The 24,446-nt window shown below is 33.0% G+C and overlaps 4 protein-coding genes across 6 annotated transcripts; 2 read left to right on the top strand and 2 right to left on the bottom strand.

The window, feature by feature from the left end:
* Window positions 1–2,954: 2,954 nt before the first annotated feature.
* LOC107890981 (probable anion transporter 3, chloroplastic) lies at window positions 2,955–6,495 on the top strand. Of its 2 annotated transcripts, none has more exons than XM_016815596.2 (8): window positions 2,955–3,514; window positions 4,142–4,368; window positions 4,481–4,829; window positions 4,915–4,959; window positions 5,193–5,339; window positions 5,652–5,789; window positions 5,895–5,928; window positions 6,023–6,495. In XM_016815596.2, exons 1-8 carry the CDS (start codon window positions 3,104–3,106, stop codon window positions 6,190–6,192), a joined length of 1,521 nt encoding a protein of 506 aa, XP_016671085.1. In that variant the 5' UTR covers window positions 2,955–3,103; the 3' UTR covers window positions 6,193–6,495. The 2 variants fall into 2 exon arrangements, with proteins under 2 accessions (XP_016671085.1, XP_016671084.1); XM_016815595.2 differs by having other exon boundaries at window positions 2,987–3,514; window positions 4,469–4,829.
* Window positions 6,496–8,367: 1,872 nt separating this feature from the next.
* LOC107890983 (uncharacterized) lies at window positions 8,368–9,139 on the top strand. The gene has a single exon (XM_016815599.2). The coding sequence runs from the start codon at window positions 8,646–8,648 to the stop codon at window positions 8,982–8,984; it is 339 nt and encodes a 112-aa protein (XP_016671088.1). The 5' UTR covers window positions 8,368–8,645; the 3' UTR covers window positions 8,985–9,139.
* Window positions 9,140–10,532: 1,393 nt separating this feature from the next.
* On the bottom strand, window positions 10,533–15,936 carry LOC107890982 (protein DEFECTIVE IN EXINE FORMATION 1). Of its 2 annotated transcripts, XM_016815597.2 has the most exons (14): window positions 15,593–15,787; window positions 15,339–15,493; window positions 15,131–15,241; window positions 14,918–15,000; window positions 14,694–14,811; window positions 14,424–14,584; window positions 13,609–14,108; window positions 13,422–13,492; window positions 12,950–13,206; window positions 12,218–12,399; window positions 11,638–11,921; window positions 11,437–11,554; window positions 11,174–11,356; window positions 10,533–11,055 (listed from the first exon to the last, which is right to left on the bottom strand). In XM_016815597.2, the coding sequence occupies exons 2-14, from the start codon at window positions 15,473–15,475 to the stop codon at window positions 10,738–10,740; spliced, it is 2,523 nt and encodes an 840-aa protein (XP_016671086.2). In that variant the 5' UTR covers window positions 15,476–15,493; window positions 15,593–15,787; the 3' UTR covers window positions 10,533–10,737. The 2 variants fall into 2 exon arrangements, with proteins under 2 accessions (XP_016671086.2, XP_040956929.1); XM_041100995.1 differs by having other exon boundaries at window positions 15,339–15,936.
* A 1,189-nt stretch (window positions 15,937–17,125) lies between these two features.
* Window positions 17,126–19,457, bottom strand: LOC107890984 (E3 ubiquitin-protein ligase HAKAI homolog). The gene is made up of 3 exons (XM_016815600.2): window positions 19,057–19,457; window positions 18,678–18,736; window positions 17,126–18,376 (listed from the first exon to the last, which is right to left on the bottom strand). Exons 1-3 carry the CDS (start codon window positions 19,309–19,311, stop codon window positions 17,266–17,268), a joined length of 1,425 nt encoding a protein of 474 aa, XP_016671089.2. The 5' UTR covers window positions 19,312–19,457; the 3' UTR covers window positions 17,126–17,265.
* Between the last annotated feature and the right edge of the window lie 4,989 nt (window positions 19,458–24,446).

Raw genomic sequence — 24,446 nt, 5'->3', positions numbered from 1 at the left:
CCAAGAAAGTGAATTGAATATCTGTATATTGTACATTCACCGTAGAAATTTCAGCTCCAAACTACAAGTATGTTAGGAGATATGATCCAAATATGAAAATACGTCAAAACTATCCATCAATGTGAAACTTGTAATTTTCTTTTTTAATTTTGGATTTCTTCTTAATGCATTTTGGTATTGGTGTTATGATATTTGAGTAGATCTTCAAATTCCCTTTCTAACGATATAAAACATACCCAAAATGGAGTCATGGAGCTCGAGAAATAATCAAAACACTAAAAAGTGTTCTGGTTGAAAGTTCTGAATGTGTCCAAATTACAAATTTTGAATATTTGAGTATTGGAATTTTGTAACACCTCGTTACCCAATCCGATTGTTGGGTCAGAGTTATAATGTGTCACATTCATTGTCGAAACAATTACAATTGATAATTTTCAATTCAATGTCAATATATATTTAAATAAAAGCATTCCATGCTAATTAAACAATGCGTTATTTTTCCAGGCCCTATATGAGCCTACGAAAGCTTTTATATTAACTTGGTGTAAAAAAGGATAAAATTGTAAATGATACAAAATTTTGAGTTGACGTCGCGACTTCTGAGGTTGATTTCAAGTATTGGGGCTTCAAGGGATACTTGAACCTGCGCACGGAAAAAACAAACTGTACTTTGAGCAATAGGGTTCAATGGTACATTTATGATTCAAGATAAATATAACATGCATTAACAATACATCTCAATATAAAAACATGTTTATATGCACAAAATAAATCAACCAATTCATGTTCTAAAGCGACAAGCAATTTTCAACCATCAATTTGCATATGTAACATACTTGGTCCAAAACAACTTTACTAACATTTCATCATATATGTACTATTTTCAACTTATTTAACCATTAACTATCGTTGAATTCATACCAATTTCATATCATTCAATGATCAAACACTCATTTATGCATTTATACAATATGTCAATATCATCATATCATTTATGTACCAAGACATTCACCTCTTTTGCTTTGGTTTTTATATCATTTGGATCGATTCTAGAGTCTGACAACTCATTCGCATTCACTTTGACCCCTAGGCCTCATTTTCAATTAAATCACAATATGACCATATATTTTCTTTATTTCAATTCACATAGTTATAAGTTTGGCTCAATAGTATCAAATATTATCATATCCAGATTATTTACTAACTTATGATTTGTAACTCCTATTAATTTCACTTGGACTTGGACGGATACTCGGATCATCCAAACAACACCCCTATTAACTTATGATTAGAATACGATGGACGAATAAAAAGTATATGTATTAAATTGGATAAATCAAATGATCAACGTATTACATTGGTAATTTTTGTTAAAATATAAGAGTAAATCTTACTATTATCTCTAATAATAATCTCCAGAAAAGGCTTAATAAATAAATTAGCCCTTGAACCTAACAAATTTTCTCAAATTAACTTCTAAACTTTTTTTCTCAGATTGCATTGGTCCCTAATGTTGGTATCTATTACATAAATTGGTCTCTATGATTAACCCCGTTAGTTTTTTAATAGTTGAGTGACGTGGCCAAACACGAAGGTGGTATTGTTTTCTTCAATAATTATTCTAAAAAAATTAAAAAAATATAAATTAAAAAAGGTACACAAATTTTAAATTATAAAAATATATGTAAATCATAAAAATTCAAAAAAATAAATATATAATAAAAAAGTTAAATTAAAATTTTTTTGAATAATTCCAAAAAAAATATAGTTAAAATGTTTGAAAATTTTTACAAAATAAGAAAATAAAGATAAAAAAATTGACCGGTCAATTTTTTTTACTTTTTTTAATTTCTAAAATTTTATAATTTTTATTGAATTTTTCAAAATATTCTTTGATTTTTTTTGTAATTTTGAAGTTTTAACTATTTTTTTTAGTTTTATGTTTTGAATTGCATATATTAATTTATTTGAATTTTTATAACTAATGTATTTTTCTTATATTTTTGTAAAAAACTTGTTTTCTAATTTATGTATTTTTTTAATAAATTTTAGAAAAATTAAAAAGGAAAACACATGTTGTTTCCTTAATCATGAGTCACATCATAATTTAACGGCATCACTTAAATGTTAAAAATTAATGGTGTTAATCATAAGGATGAATTTGCAGAATGAATATTGAATTTAGAGACTAATGTGATTAAAAAAATATTCTATGGAACCGGCAAATCCCAGTGACAAGTAAACACATTGGAAGTAACAGTAGGTGAGCAAAATGGGTGTGCGACATGTCTCGCCACGCAAGAGCGTTCGGTCATGGAAAACAAAAGCAAACATAAAATAATATATAGTTTATACTAAAGTATGTGACGTGATAAAAGTTTTTATATTTATTCATAACTATAATAAATACGTAAGGGATTGATTAATCGAGTTTCAATTTAAAAATATTATTACAATTTTTTATATTTTAATATGCATAAAAATAATCATTTAAATCAAACACGGTTAACTATTTTTTAAATATTAATCTTATTATAAATTGTTATTATATCTTATTCTTTTTAATATAATGTCCAAAACTACTCATAATCCCTCCACAACCCTTAAATAAGAGATAATATGCGTACTTGAATTCACATTCTCCTGCACTGACAACAATATCGATGCCAATTGAACTAACACTCAATCAACTTGACTATTTATATTTTACCATTTCAAGTAAATATTTGATTTATGTTATGTAATTTTTATAAATTTACTAAATAAAATTTTTTACTTTTATTTATATTAATTTTTAATAAAAATATTAATATGTGATGTATTATTAATATATTAAGTTATTGAAGAGTTAGGTGTATAGTCATTTTTAGGGTGAGTTTGGTATATATAATTCGGCGTGAACTAAACTTCAAAATAATAGATAAAACGACGACCGATTATTTTATTGTTATTATTATTCAACAGAAGGCTAAATCTTTAGCAACGTAATATGATATTTGCTTCTTGTGTTAAATAACATATATTATAAAGAATATCTTTTAAACAATTCCTATATTTAACAAATTTTTCATATCCAAAACCTTCTTGTTGTCCTCACCTACCAATGGCCGCCGAATCTATGCTGCTTCATTCTTCTTATTCTTCCACCAAACCTCGTTGTTATTTGAGCAATCCTCAACCATGTTGGACCGAATCCAGGACAACCAACCTCCGGTTTGAGCGTAAAGTGGTGCTTGGAAAGCAGGTCAAATGGGAGAGCTTGGGGTTAACATCAAGAAGAGAGTTTTCGAAGAAGGAGAGAGGAGGAGTGGTGAGATGCACGGCGGAGGGGATAGAAAGAAGGATGTTGATCCCCGGGGAAGCCACCGTGAGGGTACCGGAAAGGTTCAAGGTGGTGGCTTTAATGGCTTGTGTTATGTGTTTATGTAATGCTGATAGAGTTGTCATGTCAGTTGCCATTGTTCCTCTCGCCGATAAGCTTGGTTGGTCCAGTTCTTTCCTCGGCATTGTTCAGGTAAATATAAATTAATCTTTCTTTTTCCAAGTTTTTTAGAGCTCCATCCATAGGAAACAGATAAAAAGGGGGATTGTTAATTTGTGATGTGAAAATCAGAAGGGAAAAAAAAAAAAGAATGGTAGTGGTGGTAGCAGGTGAGACATCTGGTGGTGGTTGAGAAACTGTGAGAGGGTGTTTCCACCAACGTCAGCCGCCATAAATTGAAAATACTTTTTTGATTAAATTGGTCCCTAGCTACTCCCTATCATAAATATTTATGTTTAGTTCATAAATATCATTTTAAAATTTAAAATTTAAAATTTAAAATATTAAGAAATTAAAATGAAAATATATTAAAATTACAAAAAAAAATTGTTATTTTTACTATAAATAGATTTTATTCCTCACTTAAATTGGAATATTTTAGGAATCTGCCAAGTAGTTTTAACCTAAAATATTTGACGTTTGGACTTTAAGAGAGAAGAGCGGGCCTTGGATAAACCTTAAATGGGCTGTTCTATTTTAACTATGAACCAAACCCAAGCACATGCAATGAAACATGTGTTCAAATATCAAAGCCTTTATTTAATGGCGTCTTATTTCTTCACTGGTGATGCTTATGAGTATGGTTTTAATTGGTTGAAGTCATCTTTCCTTTGGGGATACATATTCTCTTCTGTGATTGGAGGAGCTTTGGTGGACAAGTATGGAGGCAAACGAGTGATGGCGTGGGGTGTGGCCTTGTGGTCTTTGGCTACACTTCTCACCCCATGGGCTGCCAATCACTCCACCTTTGCTCTCTTGGCCATTCGTGCCTTCTTTGGTCTAGCTGAAGGCGTTGCCCTTCCCTCCATGAGCACCATCTTATCTAGGTAATACCTACTGCTCAGCTCTTAAATAATGTCATACACTAATAGCGGTTTATATAATTTATAGTAATGAATAAAGAATTGAGCCTTGATGGACCATAAGACTGTTGTTTAGGTGGTTTCCAGGGCATGAAAGAGCAAGTGCAGTTGGATTTTCCATGGCTGGATTTCATCTTGGAAACGTTGTGGGCTTAATTCTGACACCAATCATGTTGTCCACCATTGGAATTGCTGCGCCTTTCATTCTCTTTTCATCTCTTGGGTTGCTATGGTTGTCATCATGGGTTTATAAAGTTACAAGTGATCCCAGAGAAAGTCCTTTTATCACCAAATCTGAGCTAACATCAATCCAGGCTGGTAAAACTGATCCTCCCACAACTACAGCTGAGTTTCCACCTATAGGCCTCCTCCTATCAAAGTTACCCACATGGGCAATCATATTCGCTAATGTAACCAACAATTGGGTGAGCCTTCTCATCATATGTAAAACTTCTCATTGGCTTCATTATTTCTTTTACAACATAATAAAGCTGCACTTTCTTATTTCAGGGATACTTTGTTCTTCTCTCATGGATGCCAGTTTATTTCAAGACTGTAAGTAGTTCGCTTTTAAATTATATTTGTTGGCATACTCTGGGACCTGATAACTTTGTAGAGATCAACATAGTGAGTATAGATACACATACACACACGTTGGCACACAGTTTTTTGTCAAGCTTACATATGGATCTATCTTACATCTTTTGTTCAATTTCTTTTATAAATTTAAGAGTGGTGTTTGAGCATCCATGTTGGTATAATAAACGTTCCTCATTGAATGAATGTAGGTGTTTAATGTGAACTTGAAACAAGCAGCTTGGTTTAGTGCGGTTCCATGGGGTACAATGGCTGTTTCAGGTTACATTGCAGGAGCGATATCGGATTCTCTAGTCAAGGCAGGCTACTCTATAACATCCGTTCGGAAGATCATGCAGGTACTTCCCAAGCTGTTTAATATCTTAAAATGATAAGATCTCATGGGACATATTGCACTCTCAAATTCTTATTCTGCTCATTGAATATTAGCCACAACAGAAAAATACAATAGAAAGATAATACATGGAAGATGTAAGGAAGTTAATCATAGAAGAATAACCATGATCTGATGAAAAGATTGAAAAAGCAATTGTAAAAGACCTTTAGAAGCTGGAAGCTCGGTCCTTAGCAAATCGATTTTTTATTTAGCTTAACATCTTACTTTTCTGAAAATGGCAACTGTTGTTGATGTGTAATTGCAAATGAAACAGTCTATAGGCTTCATCGGCCCTGGAGTGTCCCTGCTCTGCCTGAATTTTGCAAAGTCACCTGAAATGGCTGCTGTATGTATCACCGCAGCCCTGAGCTTGAGTTCTTTTAGCCAAGCTGGTTTTCTTCTCAATATGCAAGTAAGTTTCATTTTGTCCATTCAATCATGAAAATATTAAATAAACTTATCAAAAGAAAAGGATTGATCACCAAACTAATGCTGTTTACTTGGTTTATATCATCAGGATATTGCACCTCAATATGCAGGATTTCTCCATGGTATGTTAAAGCCAATTCTATCTAATACTAAGCTGATGATTTAACTTTCACCTAACAATAATGACATATTTGCTTAATGGGAATGTGGGGACAGGCATAGCAAATTCAGCAGGGACATTGGCAGCCATAATCAGCACCATAGGAACCGGCTATTTTGTACAGTGGTTAGGATCTTTCCAAGCATTCCTCAGTTTAACAGCTTGCCTGTATTTCATTACAACCATTTTCTGGAACCTCTTTGCAACTGGGGAGCGAGTTTTCTAGTGTTGTCAACGAACATAAATCATCAGAAAAAACAGGGCTCGTGCTTGGGAACTGAAGTTCAACATTCAAGATTTTGGGGGTGTAATCTTTTTAGGCATGATTTCATGATTGAAATAGTAATTAGTAAGTATATTTAGCGAATAACATATATATCTCCACTTCATTCTTTGTGTTTGCTTGTGGCAAAAATGCCTCATGTTTCGCATTTTACATCTTTTCTTTGCCATGCTAGATGTATACATAAGAAATCTCTTCAAATCTTAGAAGAGTGAATAAAAATATTTGCTAGAGTTTATTTTTCCACTCACTGTTCATTTATATGTTTGATCCCTGCTACTGAAACTTGGCAATGGACTTTATCAAAGTGACTGAATCATGAAAATGAAAATTTACCCGGTTAACAAACAAGTTAGGACCACTTACCGCACTTTGACTCAACTTTGCAACTTTATCGAGAAGGATAAAAAATTGTGCATAATGATTCATTTTGCCCTTAAACTTGTGTTTTTTTAAAATCACCCCAAAATAAATGCAAAAGTTAACGTTTTTAATTTTGTTGATATAGATTGCCAAGTGGATGACACGTCAATATTATTTTTTAAAATTTTTAAAAATTCAAAAAAATATATTTAAAATTTAAAAATCATTAAAATTATTAAAAATATAAAAAATATTTTAAAATATTAAAATTTAATTAAACGCTAATATGTCATTTATGTGACAATCCACGTATATGCCATGTTAGGAAAGTTAACAAATGTTAACTTTTTCATCCATTTTGAGATAATTTGACAAAAAAATACAAATTCAAAAACTAAAAGAGGTGAAAAATAAAATGGAAGGTTAAAATGACATTTTTTGTAAAATTGAAAGGCCAAAAAGAATCATTTGCCAAAAATATATACTTCTTGTTACCTATGCTTGATTTTAATATTGATTTTGGTATATTTTTTTTAAAAAAAAGTGATACTTATATTTAAATTTCGTTACATAAATAATATTAATTTTTTATATGGTTAAATAAATATTTGACATGCAGTGATAATGTCCTCGTTTAAAAATTTAAAAATATTAAAAATATTAAAAATTCTAAAAAGTAAAAAGTCATTTTAAGTAGAAAAGGAATATCTTTTTTATATAAAAAAGTAGAAGGTGAATGAATGTTTTCATGATTTTGATTTAATTTTATTTACAAAATTATTTAAAAATGATTTTTATATAAAAGTTATACTATATGAAAATTATTAAAAAATATTTTGATTTTGATTTTTATGAAATATTTATAAAAATATTCTTAGTTTTTATAATATTTTAAAAGTTTAATATTTTTTATTTTTATTTGTTAAGATGGTTTGTCGTAGATACCATTGTGTGTAACGAAGCTATATTTACCCAATAAAAGATATGCCTTTCCAGTAATGCATATAAAATTCAGCCATACCTTTGACCTTTCCTCCAAATAATTTGTGTTGTTACTAATTAATTTTAAATACTAACCGACTCTGCTTCAGCACGAATTTTAAGACATTTTAAAATTAAAATAACATTTTTAATTGTTTGTCCATATTATTAAATTAATATTAAAAATTGTATTTAAGTAATTTCAATATATCTTTTAAATTAAATCATAAAATCAGATTCATTGGAATGTTGGTAAAAAATATGTAACAAATTTATATAAATTAATATAAAAATTAAATATGGGTTTAGTTGCAATGGTAAAATTGTGATTGTATAATTTACAATGGTTTCGATCCAAATTTTATGATGCTAATGAAAATGTTTAATTGTGAGTCATACTAACAACAATACGACTCGAACTCAAATCACGTTTGAGATGATGAATACTTTAAGTTTATATAGATATTCTAATTTAATTATTAAAACATGTGAAAATATATAAAACTCCACGTCTACTGTAGACAAAACTAAATTATTTCACCAAAAGTATACAAGCTTCATAAGAAAAAGAAAATGTTTGTACATTATTCGTCAGCTCAAAAAATAAAGATAAAAAACAGAAAAGAAAGTCCAAATCTTTATCCATCACATATCTCAGCTGACAAAGCCCATATAACTGTTGAAGAAGAGCCTCCGAACCTACCTTTGATTCCTTCACCCCCATAGACAACAACTATTCACCCTTTTTCAACCCTCTTACACCCTTCGCCTTCCTTCTTCTTTCCATCATTTCTCCGAACACTGAGTGAAAAATCCCATCCTCTTCTTTGTAATTACCCTCGATTTGGATTTGGGAAATACCCCAGTCAAACTCTCTTTTTTCTATTTCCTATATCATTTCATGATTTTGTGTGATTTTTAACCAAAACCCATCAAATCAATATTGGAATTTTCTTGGCTTAATTTCTTGTGAGGTTTTTTTTTTGGTTGATCAGGTGATTCAAGGGATCAACTTTCTCGATTGGGGGGTACTTTTTGTTGATTTCAAAGAGATGAATTTCAGGAGCCTGGAGGACTTTTGGGCCTTTTATGTGAATCAGCACTCGAAACCATCGACAAGACGCTGGCACTTTGCTGGCACACTCATGAGTATTGTGTTGTTTATATATTCTATGTTGTTTAACTGGTGGTTCTTGGTGTTTGTGCCAATATGTGGTTATGGATTTGCCTGGTACAGTCATTTCTTTGTGGAAGGGAATGTTCCTGCCACTTTTGGGCATCCCTTTTGGTCACTTTTATGTGACTTCAGGATGTTTGGGTTGATGCTTACTGGGAAAATGGATAGAGAGATCAAGAGGCTTGGAAAGAGACCTATCTTACAGGGCTTCTGAGGGTTCTTATGTAAAAACCTCCCCCCCCCCTTCTTTCTGTTTAATTCATGATACAATTACTTGTATTTCATCTGTTTTCTAGGATGCTGTCAGCTCTAGTTGAACTCTTGTTTTACATCTTGCCTCTGACAATGTTTAATCACGTTTCTGTTAAACTTATGATGAATAATTGAGTAGAATTGATTGATGAACACCAATAATTTGAGACTCAGCTGGATGATTGTTGGTGTAAATATAATTGTGGTCTTTCTGAGTGATATTATGCTGTTAAAGCTTTCATGTTAGCTGAAGAATCAGTTTGTGCAGAGACCACTTTGTGAAAGGCTTAGATTTCAGGTTTGGTTTCTGATTTAGGTGTTTTAAAATTCATAGAGGAAACATTTAGATTGTTGAGTTTGAGGAATAATGGTGCCGATATAGCAGTGAAGGACATGTAGTGCAAGTGAACAAATATGTGGTTCACCATTGTTCATCCCACAGTCTTGCTTTTCTAGAACTTTGTTTGCAGTCATGAGCATCGGTCAGCTCAACTTATTTTAAGAAAGCATTTGCTCAGCCATGGTGTTTGGGTAAACCTTCCATATATTTAAGGGATATAATCTCTAGGTAGTGAATGTATTACTGTTAGTTGCTGGCTAGTCCCGGAGTTAATTTGGTAATATATTTAAGGGATAATGGCATAAATGGTAGATGTATTCCAGCTGAATGTTTAATGTAGCACCTAAACTTTTAAAATAGGATGCATTGAAGATTGTGTGGTGTGATGAAGTGATGACCCCCCCCCCCATTCTGGTTTTGGAGCAATAAGACATGTATTTTTTGTAGGACCAAAATTTTAAGACGTGTTAAATTAATAGATAAAAAGACTGTTGTTTATAGTAGTGAGTTTGGTTGTGGATGTGAAGTACCATCAACCAATCGCCTGTTTTGAGTGGCGTTGACGAACGCTCTCCTCTCTTTTTCTTTCGTGTGGGTGTCTCGCCGATGCCTCATACTTGTAAAACAAAACAGTAAAAAAAAAAAAAGAAAACATTTGTTGTCGGTCGATGCATCTTTCGGGGAGCAATTGTTTTCCCTCGAGCAAGCTGAGCAAAAAGACCGAAAGGCAAATGGACGCGGCTTCCATATGGTTTTATTAAATCGATTCGTTGTTTTTCAGGTTTCAGGATAAATCACTATGATACAGATTGAATCAACTTAATTTTTATTTAATATAAACTAGTAAAAATGATATTAAAAATTATAAAAAATGATCAACTAAACCAAATTCACTTTGTTCACTTTTGATATTCAATTTGATTTCCTAAATGCCCGAAAGGGATTGTAATTTTTCTCCAAAATCAAATCGTCACCCCCTAATAATAGTACCCATTTAAACCTGATTTTTAGCCTTTATGTACATTAGATTTGCAATATTTTTGTTTCAGTCAATTTTTTCTTTTCCCTCAAACTCAGGAATGTTGGGGCAAAAACCGGTCGACATTGCTTCACTGCACAAAGCAGCGTGTCAAAATTAACTTTTTGACTACCTCTAAAAAGAACCTCAAATTCCGCAACAATATTACAATTTTCGACATCCTTAATCAAATACGTTGTAAAGGCCAACATTTTAGACAACAGAAAAATCAAACTTGAGGTAGTCTGTCTCTCTATCTCTCTCTGTAACTAAGACTTAGAAGACATCTTATATCAGGGGCCTTGATTTAAGTGATGTGAAGTATAGCACGTGTTGAGGCTCAATTCGGTACAGTTGTCACAAGTCAGTGTTTCGGGAGAATGACGGCAAAGGCATGGCTTCCTGTGGGCGAAAGATGACTAGCACAGCGAACATCCCAAGCATTGGTATGACAAGAAGCCACTTCAGCAGTTTGTAGTAATACATATGGAATGTGAGGGAGAAGTCGTCTGAGAAATAGAGTCCGTTTTTATCAACCATTTCCACAACAACAGTCCCTGTAGTCCTCACCCCTACCGTTGGAAGTTTAATCCGATATTTTCCCGGACGCTCAAAGATCTGGCTTTGCTTTATCCTTCTTTCTCCTTGGTAGTTACCCGGGACTAACAATGTTGTCTGCATTGTTTCAGCACAAAATCAACAAAAAAGAAAAGAACGAAAAACTAAACTGCTTTAAAAAGTTAAGAAACACCTGAATCGCTTTTAGCGATTTGTGTGTGAAATGGCGGCTTACTGTGACATTATAAGGTGCTTGGAACCCTGAAGGATATCTATGTTTATCCACAATCTCAATCTCCACCCAGAAGCTTTTGCCTTCCTCATCACGGAAAGCTCGGGATGAATGGGTAACGTAGACGCCCTCACGGTTGTACCTGTTTGCGACATTGTTTCTTCCTTGGTTATTTGATCTCCATGCCTGAAATAAATTGAAATTAATTAATATAATTCTTAGCAAATGCACAAGAATTCAATCATGTCGGGTTAAGTCTATCCTGCCTTGAGAGGATGATGCGGGGCAGGGGTCGAGAAGCAAAAGACATTTCCATTCATAGTTGTAACGATAAGATCTAGATCATCACCACCATCAACATTGTCTGCTAACACCATGCTATACCTGTCAAGAAATGGTACAAATATAAGACAAAGAAACCAAAAGGAGCATTGGGTAAGGTACTGAACCAAGCACAAATAACTTACGAAGTTTCACCGATATCAACAACGTCAGCACATGATGTTGGTCCATCTATCAGATACAGATAACCATCGAAGGATGTTGTAACAATAGTGAGTCCCTTGCTTTTCTCCCTTCGTTTACTTAAGTCCACTAGAAGAACTTGATTCATTACTCTCCCATGAGTTCTATACGGAAATGGACGAACCACTGAACCATCCTTTCCACTCAGAACATAAATATTCCCCGATAATGTGGGAATTACAACATCTGTGTGGCCATCTCCATCAACATCACCAACAGCAGGACCCTGAAAGATGCTTGAAAGATATTTAGTACATCAAATAGGCATGATTCTTGATGTATATCAGCTCAGCACTAGTTTCTCAATGTGATATTTAGTTCAATTAGAGGTTTAAAACTAGAGGAAAGATGCTTGAAAGATGGCTAACATGCACCCGGGGCATGCAACGATGAACATATCATATCCCTTACTGCAACTATAATCAGTAGTGATAACAAGCTATGGAATTTGTCAGGAATGAAAAGAAAGTGACAGAACAATACCAAATTATAAATGCATACAGAAAGGGTGCTACAACTCACCTGGGGAATTAGACTCTTCACGTGAACTTGCCAAATTTCTTTCCCTTGTGCAGTCCATGCAGCAACATTCCCATGTGTATCTGTCGTCACTAGCTCTATCTTGCCATCATCATTGATATCAGCTGCAATTACAGCACTTTGAATTTCTGCCATTTCAAGAGGAAACTTTTCTCTGACATTTCCTGAATGAAAATGAACAATCCAATTAGATTAATTGGTGAAAATAGTTGCTTATAATTAAAGTCATATCAAAAGAGAAAAACAATGATGGAAGATCTTTGCGCAGAACGTTATTTCTAATGAAACAACACCAAGTTCCGTGAGGACGAAAACTTCAAAAAAAGGAACATGAAACAGAGTACTATGATACAAGGGATGATGTGCAAGCCTGCAGTGAGTAGATACTAATCAGGGTTCAAGCAGAAAATTCCAGAGTGTTACATTTTCAAAAAATTCACATGCGAAACCCATATAATTGAACCAAAATCATATTTAATGAAATAAACTAATCTAGACAAAGAAGAATCTTAAAGGGGATTTGGTAAAAAATTGAATATAAGCTAAAGTAGTTTCAACACTGGAGTAGATTAGGCAACTACTTGAATTTGCATATGCACAAAGGTGGGAAATATTGATTAGCTATGTTCTAAAGTATGAGTCACCTATACAAGACCAACAGTAAGAAATCTAACTAAAAATACAGGAAAAAGCTCATCAATTTAAAGGGATTACCATGGTGATCCAATACATAGAACAAACCAAATGAAGTTCCCACAAGGATGTCCAAGTTTCCATCACCATCCAAATCAACAACATTTGGTGAAGAGTATATATGTGCATGGAAGTCGGCAGTATCTGTGCTCAAATCTAAATCTTTTGTCCACTTAACCTGCTTTGTATCAAGATTGAATACAACAATACCACCAGCAACGTATTTTCCAATATCAATATCTCCAAGTTCCTTCCTATGCTCAGGGTTGTCATAGTACCTAACAAATAATTCAGTTTTTCAGTCACTTCAATTGTAAAAGGGCATCCCTCATCCCTCCTTCCACAAAATATAAATGAACATAAAACATATTTGCAAAAGTTAAATATGAAAGAGGAAGAAAAAAGCTAAAATTTTCCATGAATGAATTTCAAGTGGCATTTGGGAGTAACCTAGACTCCGAAGTCAGATTGAAAGGTAAGGAAGAGAACTCACTCATGATCAAAAAAGTAGGAAACAGCAACAATCATTTCTGATACACCATCATTATCAATGTCTGCTATGACCTGATGACAATAGAGAAAAAAAAATTATGACTTCTGTATTAGAATTCCACTAGTGTCTACCAATGTTGTTCCTTCACTATAAAGAAACACATTATCTAATTGAAATTTATACTCACAGGAGTAGACAAGATGTGAGAATCAATATTCACATAATCCTCCAGTTTCTCATGTTGTCCTTCCACCCATTCCTCATCTCCCCACATGGACTCATCAACATAATCATCATAATCATAGTTATATTCATCAGCCAACTCATCACTATCACGGAATAAATCAAAAGATGAATCTGCATCTGCTTCTAACCCTTGATCATTTTCCACGGTAGCTTCCTTAGCATTCTCTTTTGAATCAGAGCTACCTTCCTGGGAACCTTTTGAAGTGTCATCTTCTAGAAGGCGTCTCCCAGAACTTGTTTTCATATGCGTTTCATTGCTTCCCACTGATCCAGTGTTCCCAGAAGGATTATCAACACTAGTAGGCAGCTTGATGGTATCTTCTATTTGATTTCCATTCGTTTTCTTTTCATTCACTGCCTCAGACAAGTTAACCTTGCTAGAGTGGTTGCCTATTAGTGTTGGCTCAGTGAGGTTAGATTCAGGTATAGTTTTATTTGTTTCTGCAAGGAACCCAACAGGTAATGGTATGATTCATTTCATGGGAACAATTATTCAAAATATTAATAAAACCATGATCTTCTAAAGTTGTTTCAGATTTCCTTTCCAAGATGAAAGCAATGTAACAGGAAACATAAATAAAATTAGAAACAAGTACTGCAACTTAGTGGCAGAATAAGGAAAGAATCAGTTCATTGTCTGCATACTACCCTTATGAAGTGGAGTGCAATGGAGCTACCTTAGCAACTAATATAATTTGAAAGATTAAGAAAGAAATAACAGGGGTATAAAACTACTGAAATTCGGGAATAGCATACGGTTCACAGCATTCATTTTAGCAGCCTCCTGGATTAGTAAATCATCATCAACATCTGGATGAGAACGGTCCACCGGATCAGTATGCAACCCCACATGCCAATCTTTTCGAACTTTTCTACGAGGTACCTCCAATTTATCAGTCATCAAGTACCCTGAAACCCTAAAAACAATAACCCTTGGACAAATTAGTATTCCAACATCACAATAATGAATTCCTGGGTGACCTGGAGAATAGTCCCTATAATGAGCAATTAACTAAGAAAATTAACCTGAAAAAAAGAACTTCACCATTGTAGGTAGCTAGAGCAATTTCCCTCACACCATCTTTATCAATATCATACAAGAGAGGACTAGAATGCACGGTTGACTGGTGAAAAGCAGGCCAACCTGAAAAATTATTGAAAACTCAATGCACCAACTTCTATTGGATTACTCTAGATTCATTTTGATAAGTTCAAATGAACATGATTAGAGGAAAATGAAGCACTAGTACCTGGCATTTTGTCGCCATCAGAACCTTCTAGAACTTCAAGGTAGTGAAGGAAAGAAGGAACCACTATATCAAGCTTCCCATCACTAAAAAATATACAATCATACGAGAATCAGCTAAATTGTTTTAAATGATGAATTTACTCACATAAGAAGAGCAGTAGTCAAGGCTTAGATGCGATAAAGACATGAAATTAGAGGTAGAGTAAAACTTGACCTATTGATATCAGCGATTAACGGAGTTGCATAAATGCTGGAGCTGACCTCCGTTTGCCATCTAAGTTCTAAATTTCTAGGGCATTGTGTGTTCAACGAGGCATCTTCATCCCTACACATTCATATACACACAAAATTTTCATATAACAATAAACCCTGTGATTGAATCCAAAAATGAAAAGGAATAAAATTGAGATAAAAGGACTTGCATATCGGGATAACCAAGCTCGTCATCGGTGGCCTTTCGTTGACGGAATTTATTATTGGAGTCCTCACCGAGAGAGAAACCGGAGCGACTAATCAAAAGGAAGAGTATCCAAAAAACCCTAATCTCCAAGAGTCTCATGTTGTGATCTTCGTTTCACTGCAGAATTTGGTGAGAGAAAAAGGAAAAAAAAAAGGAAAATAAATATTGTAAATTGGAGAAAGAGAAGAGGAAAATCGGAGAAGGGGATGAATAAACCCTGGGCTAGAGTTGTAAATATCCAGTTCCCGTCTTCCTCTCAAAGATTTTCGAGCAGAAAACAAGGTCGTAACATTGGCGATTTTTGACGCCTTCTTTACTGCGTACAATCAAATCTAGCAGCTAGTGTTTAAAAGGACTAATTATGATATACTCCTTGTACTATTAGTACATTTGAAATTTAGTTCATCTACTTTTAATTTCATCGCTACTCTTTTGATTTAGCAATTGAAATTAGTGATAGCAACGAGCATGGCAGGACAGGACGGGTTTTCTCCCAGCCCGGCCCGGCCCCGACCTGATACTTTACCACAATACCCTGATCCAACCTTAAAATAATTTAACCTGTCCTAAATTTAAATTCAAAAATTAATTGCATACTTAACTCTAATTATTTATTTTTTAAATTATAGTTAATTAAATTCAAATATATATTTTAAAAAGACCGCTTGAGATGATTAACTAAAAAATATATATTACATTATAGAAAAAAATAGGGAATAAAAATGAGAGGGAGGCATGGAAAATTAAATTAAAATGAGAGAAAAGAAATTGCTGTTAAATGGGAATAAATGATATTGGTACTAATAAAATTTAAGGACTTTTTAATCTAATTAATGTTAAATATATCAGGTTAATTTAGTAAATATCAAGGATGAGGCAGTTTCTTGCTAAACTCGACTTGACTATTCTCTAAAACTAACCCGACCCATCTGTAAACTTGATTTCATAAAAAAAAGACCCTATCAAGGCGGGTTAGTTCGAAATCCGTCGATTTTGAATTTTTTTTGTCATAATTTAAGTCCACAATTAACAAAAGATATAAATATTTAAAATTAAATTTATTATTATGCGTTTTCCAAAACAATGATAAACAACCTCACGCTCCATATGATGTATATATATATATATTTTTTTCCATCCAATTATTTGGTTGTTATGTGGTTTTACATATTCGTATATGCATATACTATGCCACTTGATAAAAAAAAATCAAATGTATTAAAAAGTAAAATCGCACTCAATCATTATGAGCTTTTTGTTGGTAAGGATTTAGTTGAAATCCTTTGTTTCTAATTAGATTTTTTTCGTTGACTTGTTTTTTTAACCAAATAATGTGGCATATGCATATACATCGCTATTCCGACAATAGAGGGATCAATCTGTATGAAGTTTTTATGGCTTCTTAATTTTTATTTTGAAGTTATTATTAGTTTTTTATAATTTTTAAACGATTCATTGATGTTGCACATAAAAGTAAAAATAATTTCACGTCAGCTATGATATGCATCTATTGTAATTTTTAATGATTACTTTAAATTGTAATAAAATTTATCCAATTTGATTGCTGACTTTACACGACATGGTACAGCAACTGTTACAGGAGGAAGCAAAATGACGATGAACTAAGCTGTTGGATGCTGCTACCCTCAAAACCAATTTCCTCTCGAATATTAAAGGCTCTCGGGAATCCCATTTACACAATAAAACTCGCTCCGTATGCTGTAATGAGGAACCTAGATGCAAATTATATAAGCTTGGAAACTATTAATTATCATATAAAACAGAGTAGAATAAAGAACTTAAGATAATTGACAGCACGTTGCGATGCTTAATCAAAGATCCAAAAAGTGAAAAAGATTACATCTCAACCGCAAAAATACAAACAATTTCTAGTCCTGGCTACCTGCAAAGCCATCACGGTTCTCTTGCTGCCAACCAAACCCTTGTGCATCACGACCCATATCACCCGAGTGGAACTTGCCTCGTTTATGTTGTGACATATGATGTGGATGTGGGAGAGGTGGTGGCTGAACCTGCATAGGCTGTGGTGCCAATATACCTACGCCATCCCTGGGGTCCATGGCATTACTGCCCTGCACAGCTTCCATCCCTTTGTTGGCTGATTGTTGGGAAGGAATCATTGGTAAACCTCCAGGATTTCGACCATAATCACCTTGATAATTTGCAAAACTGTCTGCCATCATGTGACTACCTGGTGTGGCTTCAAAACGGACACCAGGTTGCCCTCCGTTCCAGGGCTGAGGGTAAGCTGCTGGGTAATTTACACCCCCCATTGGACCTGGTGGGTAACCCATAAAAGATCCCTGTTCGGAACCAACACCTGGAGCTGAACTCTGCCGAGCCATCTCATAGGGAGCACCATAAAACTGTTGAGCCCCATCAGTTGGAAATGGAGGAATACCATATGGAGTTAACATAGGGTTTGAATTCATTGGCATAGCAAAATTAGGTGGTTGCATGGAATGCATCGGCGGGTATTCAGGAAACTGGTTCTCAGATAAAAGTCCCTGTGGTTTGTCTGAAAACTGACTTGATTCTGGTTGTGGGGTGCCCTGCCTGTCAAAGCCTTGCTGAAAGTGGTTGTGAGGGCCAGTCCTGTCAAAGCCTGGGGGTTGGTTATTGTCTACTGGTGGTCCCTTTGGCATCATTGGCCTTGGAGGCAGTTGTTCCCTCGGCTGCTGCCAACGAGCTTTGTCGTCAGTATCATGAAGCTGTGGGTTTGAACCAGGAGAAATGGCAGGCCTTGGAGGACCTCGAACAGTGGAATCTGAACCTGTAGGTTGGTTACCACTCTGAACCTCTGATTCTTTACCATCTTCTTTCTCGGCATTAGGTTGTAAAAGGTCAGTGTGGCTTGCATGTATATGAGATTCAAAGTCAGTCTTCTTCAAAAACGATTTAAGACAATGAGGAGCTGCACAGATGTATATCCCCTCCATTATCTTGATTGTCTGAATCTTCTGTATACGATCATCACAACTATGCAAGAAACATAAGAAACAATTACTTTTTAGTCAAAGTCAAATTACTTATGTTTAAGCTTGAATAAAGGTCAGTTCAAAAATCAGCTAAAATCAAACTGCCACAAACACAGACAACCACCATTTACATTTCCACATCTTAATGATATTGCTCCTAGTAAAACCCCAGTCAACTATTTGATCCTAGTTGGGATAACTCATGAACACCACCAAAAAAGTAAATGGATAAGGCTAGATATGAAACTCTATGATTCTTTAAACACCACTTTTCATTAAAGAATTAAGAAGCAATCACTTACAGATAGCAAATCGAATCGCTCCTCGCGCAATCAAGGCAGAAAGCATGCTCACAAGGACTCTGCAACCAAAGGAAAAGAGCATATATTTTCATATACAGAAAACAAATTCCAAATTTTTAAGAAACTCTTTAAGTCCTAACAATAATTTTTTTAACAATTGCGACCCTTAGCCATCGATGAAAATCACCTTACCATTTAAATTGTTTCAAATTTTCAACTTTAGTCTGAATGTAACATTCAATACCTAGCAATTCATTGTTATCTATTTTCCACAGATTAGGCATAAGTTATCTAATTAATTGTTTACTCAACTTATTTTGAATTAACTAATTAATTAAAAGGTAAAAAAGTAGTACTAGTAATAATTACTAAAACGTACCAAGCGGCCGTAAATCGCTATCGGAAAATCGCAGCGAACGCAGAAGTGGACTCGCTCGCCAAGCTGGCGGCGGGATCTCCGACCGACGGTCTTCACGTGAGTGGAGGAGGTAGCGGCACCAATGCTCTTGGCAACGGGTAGGTCGGCGAGAACGAGATGGTCGGGGCAGGCCACCGTCACCGTCTCAACGGGCAATGGCTTAACGGAACCGCCGGCATCCGAGGAGGAGCCCTTGCTTAGTCTGATTTGAAGCATCTTTATTTCCACTCGTTTCTTCGGCTTTCCCTTCCACGAATATCAAATTCGAACAACTTTCTTCCTCTTTTTTTCTCTCTATTCCCAGGTGCAAATCGTATCAAATTTCATCGACTCGAGTGCTCGAATTTGTTAAATAGTGGTTTGGTCTGTTTGATAATCTAACGACGGCTTTCTAACCTTTCTGGACTGCTGGATTTAGCCCATCTTCTATTGGGCTTTTAAACCTTTTTACCTATTGGCCATTTGTATTTGGAGTAAGGGGAAAGTTACCGCCAACATTTTAAAGAAATGTATGAATGTAGAATTAAAATATTATAAAATATAATTAACATAGAATCAGATAAAATTTATTTAAATTAGAAACTCATGTATGGTAAGGCTTAAATTCGGATATTCAAAGATTCAGGAAAACTTTAGTGTTTAAATTCTCGTTTTGATTTTATTATTTATATAAAGTATATTTTTTAAGGGATAATGTAATTTTTTGCCATAAATTTGATAATTAGGTGCACTTCGGTATTTGTATTCTTTTTTGTCCACTTTGACACTTGAACTTAACAATTAGGTCCATTTTGGTTCTTGAACATAAAAAAATATAAAAGTTTGACGATGTAACGCTTTAAGATTGTGTCACATATATAAAATTTCTAAATTTTTAGGTGATAATGTGGTACAATCTCAAAATGTTACATTCAGTATTTTCATAGTCAGATCAATAGTTGAATAAGTCAGACCATCAATTTTCGATTCAACTAGTTCGACTGGTTCAACTGTCAAGCCAACAATAATTAAATAAATAATTTAAAAATAATGAAAATATAAAAACTAAAATAAATTTTTTTATTAAACCATGTCAACATGTTCTATTGTCGATTTTTGTCTCGGTTTTTTATTGTTACTAATTTCAAGCAACGTTCAAAACAATCGATTTAACCACTTTGTTGAGGTCATTTTATCAATCAATTCTTGGTTCAAATACTAAAGTGTCTCTTTTTTTTCTTTTTTTTTTTCAGAGTGAGACTAACTGGACTTAAACTCTCATACCTAACAGGACTTAGTGGTAATTCTAATGAAAGAAAATACACAAACATTATTGAGTCTGAGACCTTTAATTGGATAAGCAATAAAGCTCAGTGGTATTTCTATATTTCAAATCAATATAACATATGAAATAGTCAATTGCATACAATTTCCATGTTTATACTATCATTCAATACAAATGCACCATATAACTAATCTTATTCAACACATCTAATTATGCATATATCACCATTATGTCCATACTTACAATGAATTATCTAAACAGTTCATGTACTAGCAATCCATAAGAATATTTCGCACCATTATTATAATGCTAGTTAAATTTGCATAATTACTCAACTTGTAACATATAATCATGCTTCGTTCCATTATCAAGTCAAACGATTCATTTCTTATCTTACCAAATTGGTTTCCCGACTTGTAACAGTCCGATTTCGACTCTAATCGGATATAGTAGTTTCGAGACCACAAATCCGAGTCAAAAAAATATTTTAATATTATTTTGAGTGTTTATTATGTGTGAATTTGATTGTGTGAAATTTTCGTGTTTAAATTTTATCGTTTGAACGACTGATTAAATAAAAGGATTTAATCGCGTAAAAAGTAAAAAATTGCTAACTAATTTTTAAAGTGCTAAATTGACTTGTTCTTTTAATGGAAGGTATTTATATTGTAATTATACCATGGAATATGTTGATGGACGGTAATAGGCTTATGATAGAATGTTGGTTAATTAAATATTAAAGGTTATTATGGTAAATTAGTTAATTAATGTAATAAAATAAAACATAAAATAGAAAAATAACATGCAAAGTGTTCATCTTGGCCGAATATAGAAAAGAAAAAGAAAAGAAAAGAGAACAACAAGGTTCGGCTATCTCTAGGTCTAATTAATGTATGTTTTTGCTTCGGTTTTTGATGATTTTTACGTTTTTGAGATCATTGCTTTGAATACTACCCGATCCATGCTTGAATTTCTGATTTTGATGAATATTTTGAGTTATGCCATTGATGAATATTTGTGTTTTGTGATGTTTGATGATGAATAATGAAATATATGTCTTAGATTAACATGTTTTGTCTTGGGATTTTTGATGAATTTTAGTATTTACGGCTAAATTGTGAAAATAAATTTTTGAGGGACTAAAATGCGAAATAAATGAAATTCATGGACTTGTATGAGTATAATAAAGATTCGGCCTAAGCATAGTATAGTCAAAATTTGAATGTTTTGTGTTTTGTGTAATTTGGACTAATTTGTGAAAAATGTAAAATGTTAGGGGTAAATTGGTAATTTTCCCATTTATGTGTTTCTGGATTAAATTGAGTGAAAATATGTTTGAATGAGTTTAATTTGAATATTTTTAGATCAAGAAAATAAAAATTCGGATTTAGATCGGGGGAAAACTAAAGTTGTCGACTAGCAGTTCCATTCCGTTTTACATCACCAAGGTAAGTCTTTAAACTAATAGTAGTATTTAATTTAATTAAATGTAAAATATATATGCTGAAATGATATTTATGAGAACAATAAAGTAATTGCCGAATATGAAATGTATGGTGTTTAAAGTAATATATAAATTATGTTTTTACATATGAAAAACCATATGAATGTAATGGAAAATTTATATGAAATATGTGTTATGGATTTTGATATATATAAAATATGTGTTAGAATAAACTATGTGTCAGTGGTTATCGGGCTCCGTGCCTAGCAAGCCTCGTGTTGGTGTGATATATCAGGCTAAAAGCCTAGCAGGCGTAGTGCCGGTGAACTTTTATCAGGCTTGTGCCTAGCAGGTTTTATACCGGTGTAATATTATAGGCTTATTGCCTAGAAGGCTATATGCCGATGTGATAAAGGATATGTAAAACGAATCAGAAGACCAAGTATGAATTAACTTGTGGGTACGTATGTGATTTGATACCTATTACAAATTATGTACTTTGTTAATGAAAAATATATATTTATATATATTCGGTTATTAATATATATTTGGTATATCATTGAATTGTTTTTATAAATATGTGCAAATGTGATTAGATGTAATCGACTATGTATACTATAATTGTATGTGAGATAGTTTACTACAAATCTTGAACTTATGTATATGGTTAATCATATGTGTGGATTATTTGATTAATTAGATTAGATATTGAGTAACAATTATTAAATTGACTAGGTGAGTATTCGGCCTAGTGGTATTTGAATAAGGAAATCTCTTAATTATGAGTTTTGATAGTTTGAGATGAAGTTTATAAAATTGATGTGATTAATTTAAATTATACGAAATGATTATGATTATTAAAACACTTAATTTCTTAAAGACTCACTAAGCTATAAAAGCTTACTTGGTGTGTTTACGTTTATCTGTTTTATATTTTTTTTTCTAAAATCAAGTTACAAGCTCGGGGATCGGCAGCGAAGTTCATCATTCTATCTACTATTCCGGTGCTTAAATATTTGAACCCAACTTATGGCATGTATAGGCTGGATGAGGTTTTGAATGTTACATTCTAAATTTTGTACATGAAATTAATAGCCATGCGAAAATGGCTTATTTCCTATGATTTAATTTGGTTTCGTTGCATATGTTTATAATGATAAAAAAATGGTGTATATGCTTGTGTTAATTATGTGCATGTTTTGTTAGGTTTTGGGTATAACATGTAGCTCATTTCACATTTCATCTTTCTTAATTCATAAATCAATTCATCATCTCATTATATGTCATAACGTATTTCAATTCAATTAGATGTCAAATTCATATAATCATCAAATTACATTATTTTCTATTCTATTCAATTTAGTACTCTATTTCGATAAACAATTTTCAATTTCAAATAAACATTTTCAACTTACCTCGATATCATTCTACGCAAAACAATATAAATATGTAACAATTATAGTGACTCAAATTATAGAAATACAAATCGAAATTTTGAACTACTCGTTGTCGGCTCTCGCATTTTCTTCCCTTCTCAACGTTCCCACCATTCCCACTTCGTCTTTAGCTGCGAATAATAATCCGGAAATACACAATATCAAATTCTATGTCAAATTGCATTCAATTAAAAAGTCATACATATTTTTAATTTATTTAATTTAGTCCCTAAACCCGGGACAAGCATAACTTCAAATCAAGTCCTTCGGATTGAAATCTAATTTTACATATATTCATTAGAGACCTTCTATTTTCTATTCCTATCGAAATTCCATGATAGTTTTGCATTTTATTCAATTTGGTTCCTAATGTACGAAACTAACAATTAAGCTTTACAATTTAGTCCCCTTTCTTAAACTAAGCTTAATTCCTATCAATTTCATACCTAAATCTTCAAAAAAGCAACAATGACAACTTTCTAAAACTTTAACAGTTTTGCAAATTGGTACATGGGCTAGATAAATCAATCTATCATGACCTCAAATCTATAAAAATTACAAGAAAATGACCTAAATGAACTTATCAAATTATGGTCGAAAGTTCAAGATTGGAAGGTTTCTAACTCAACGATGGTGTACGGTTTTGGTGAGAAAGAAAATGATATCATTTCTCTTTCTTTCCACAACTTTCTTTCTTTTATATTTGAGTTTACAATTGATTAGTTTTAGTTAATTATGTTTTGACTATAATTAACCTTAATTTTACTTATTTAGTTTAATAATATCATATTGTCCACTAAGTTTCAATTAAGTACGGTCTAATTGCTATTTTTGACCTTTGGTTAATTTCAATTTAAGTCCCCAAGTCATTTTCTAATTAAAAATCTATAGCAATTAGATTTTACAATTTAGTTACTGAGCCTTAACTAATCACAATTTCTGCTAAATTAACTATCCAAATTTCAATTCACTTATACACTAACTTCGCAAATATTTCTATTTAATATTTACAGACTCGGGTTACAGAAATAGAGTCCCAAAACCGTATTTTCTGACACCACTGGAAATCGGGTCCTTGCAAAAATAAATGAAGGTTTGGTTAGAATGATAAATTTGGAATCTTGAAAATTGGTTTACCACATGAAATATTTTCTAAAACAACATATAAACTTCAAAATATGTATAAAAAAAATTATACATGTATCAA

The sequence above is a fragment of the Gossypium hirsutum genome, chromosome D09 (assembly GCF_007990345.1).
Source record: "Gossypium hirsutum isolate 1008001.06 chromosome D09, Gossypium_hirsutum_v2.1, whole genome shotgun sequence".
In the NCBI taxonomy this organism is placed as follows: Eukaryota; Viridiplantae; Streptophyta; class Magnoliopsida; order Malvales; family Malvaceae; genus Gossypium; species Gossypium hirsutum.
This window is presented reverse-complemented; position numbering and strand designations above follow the sequence as displayed.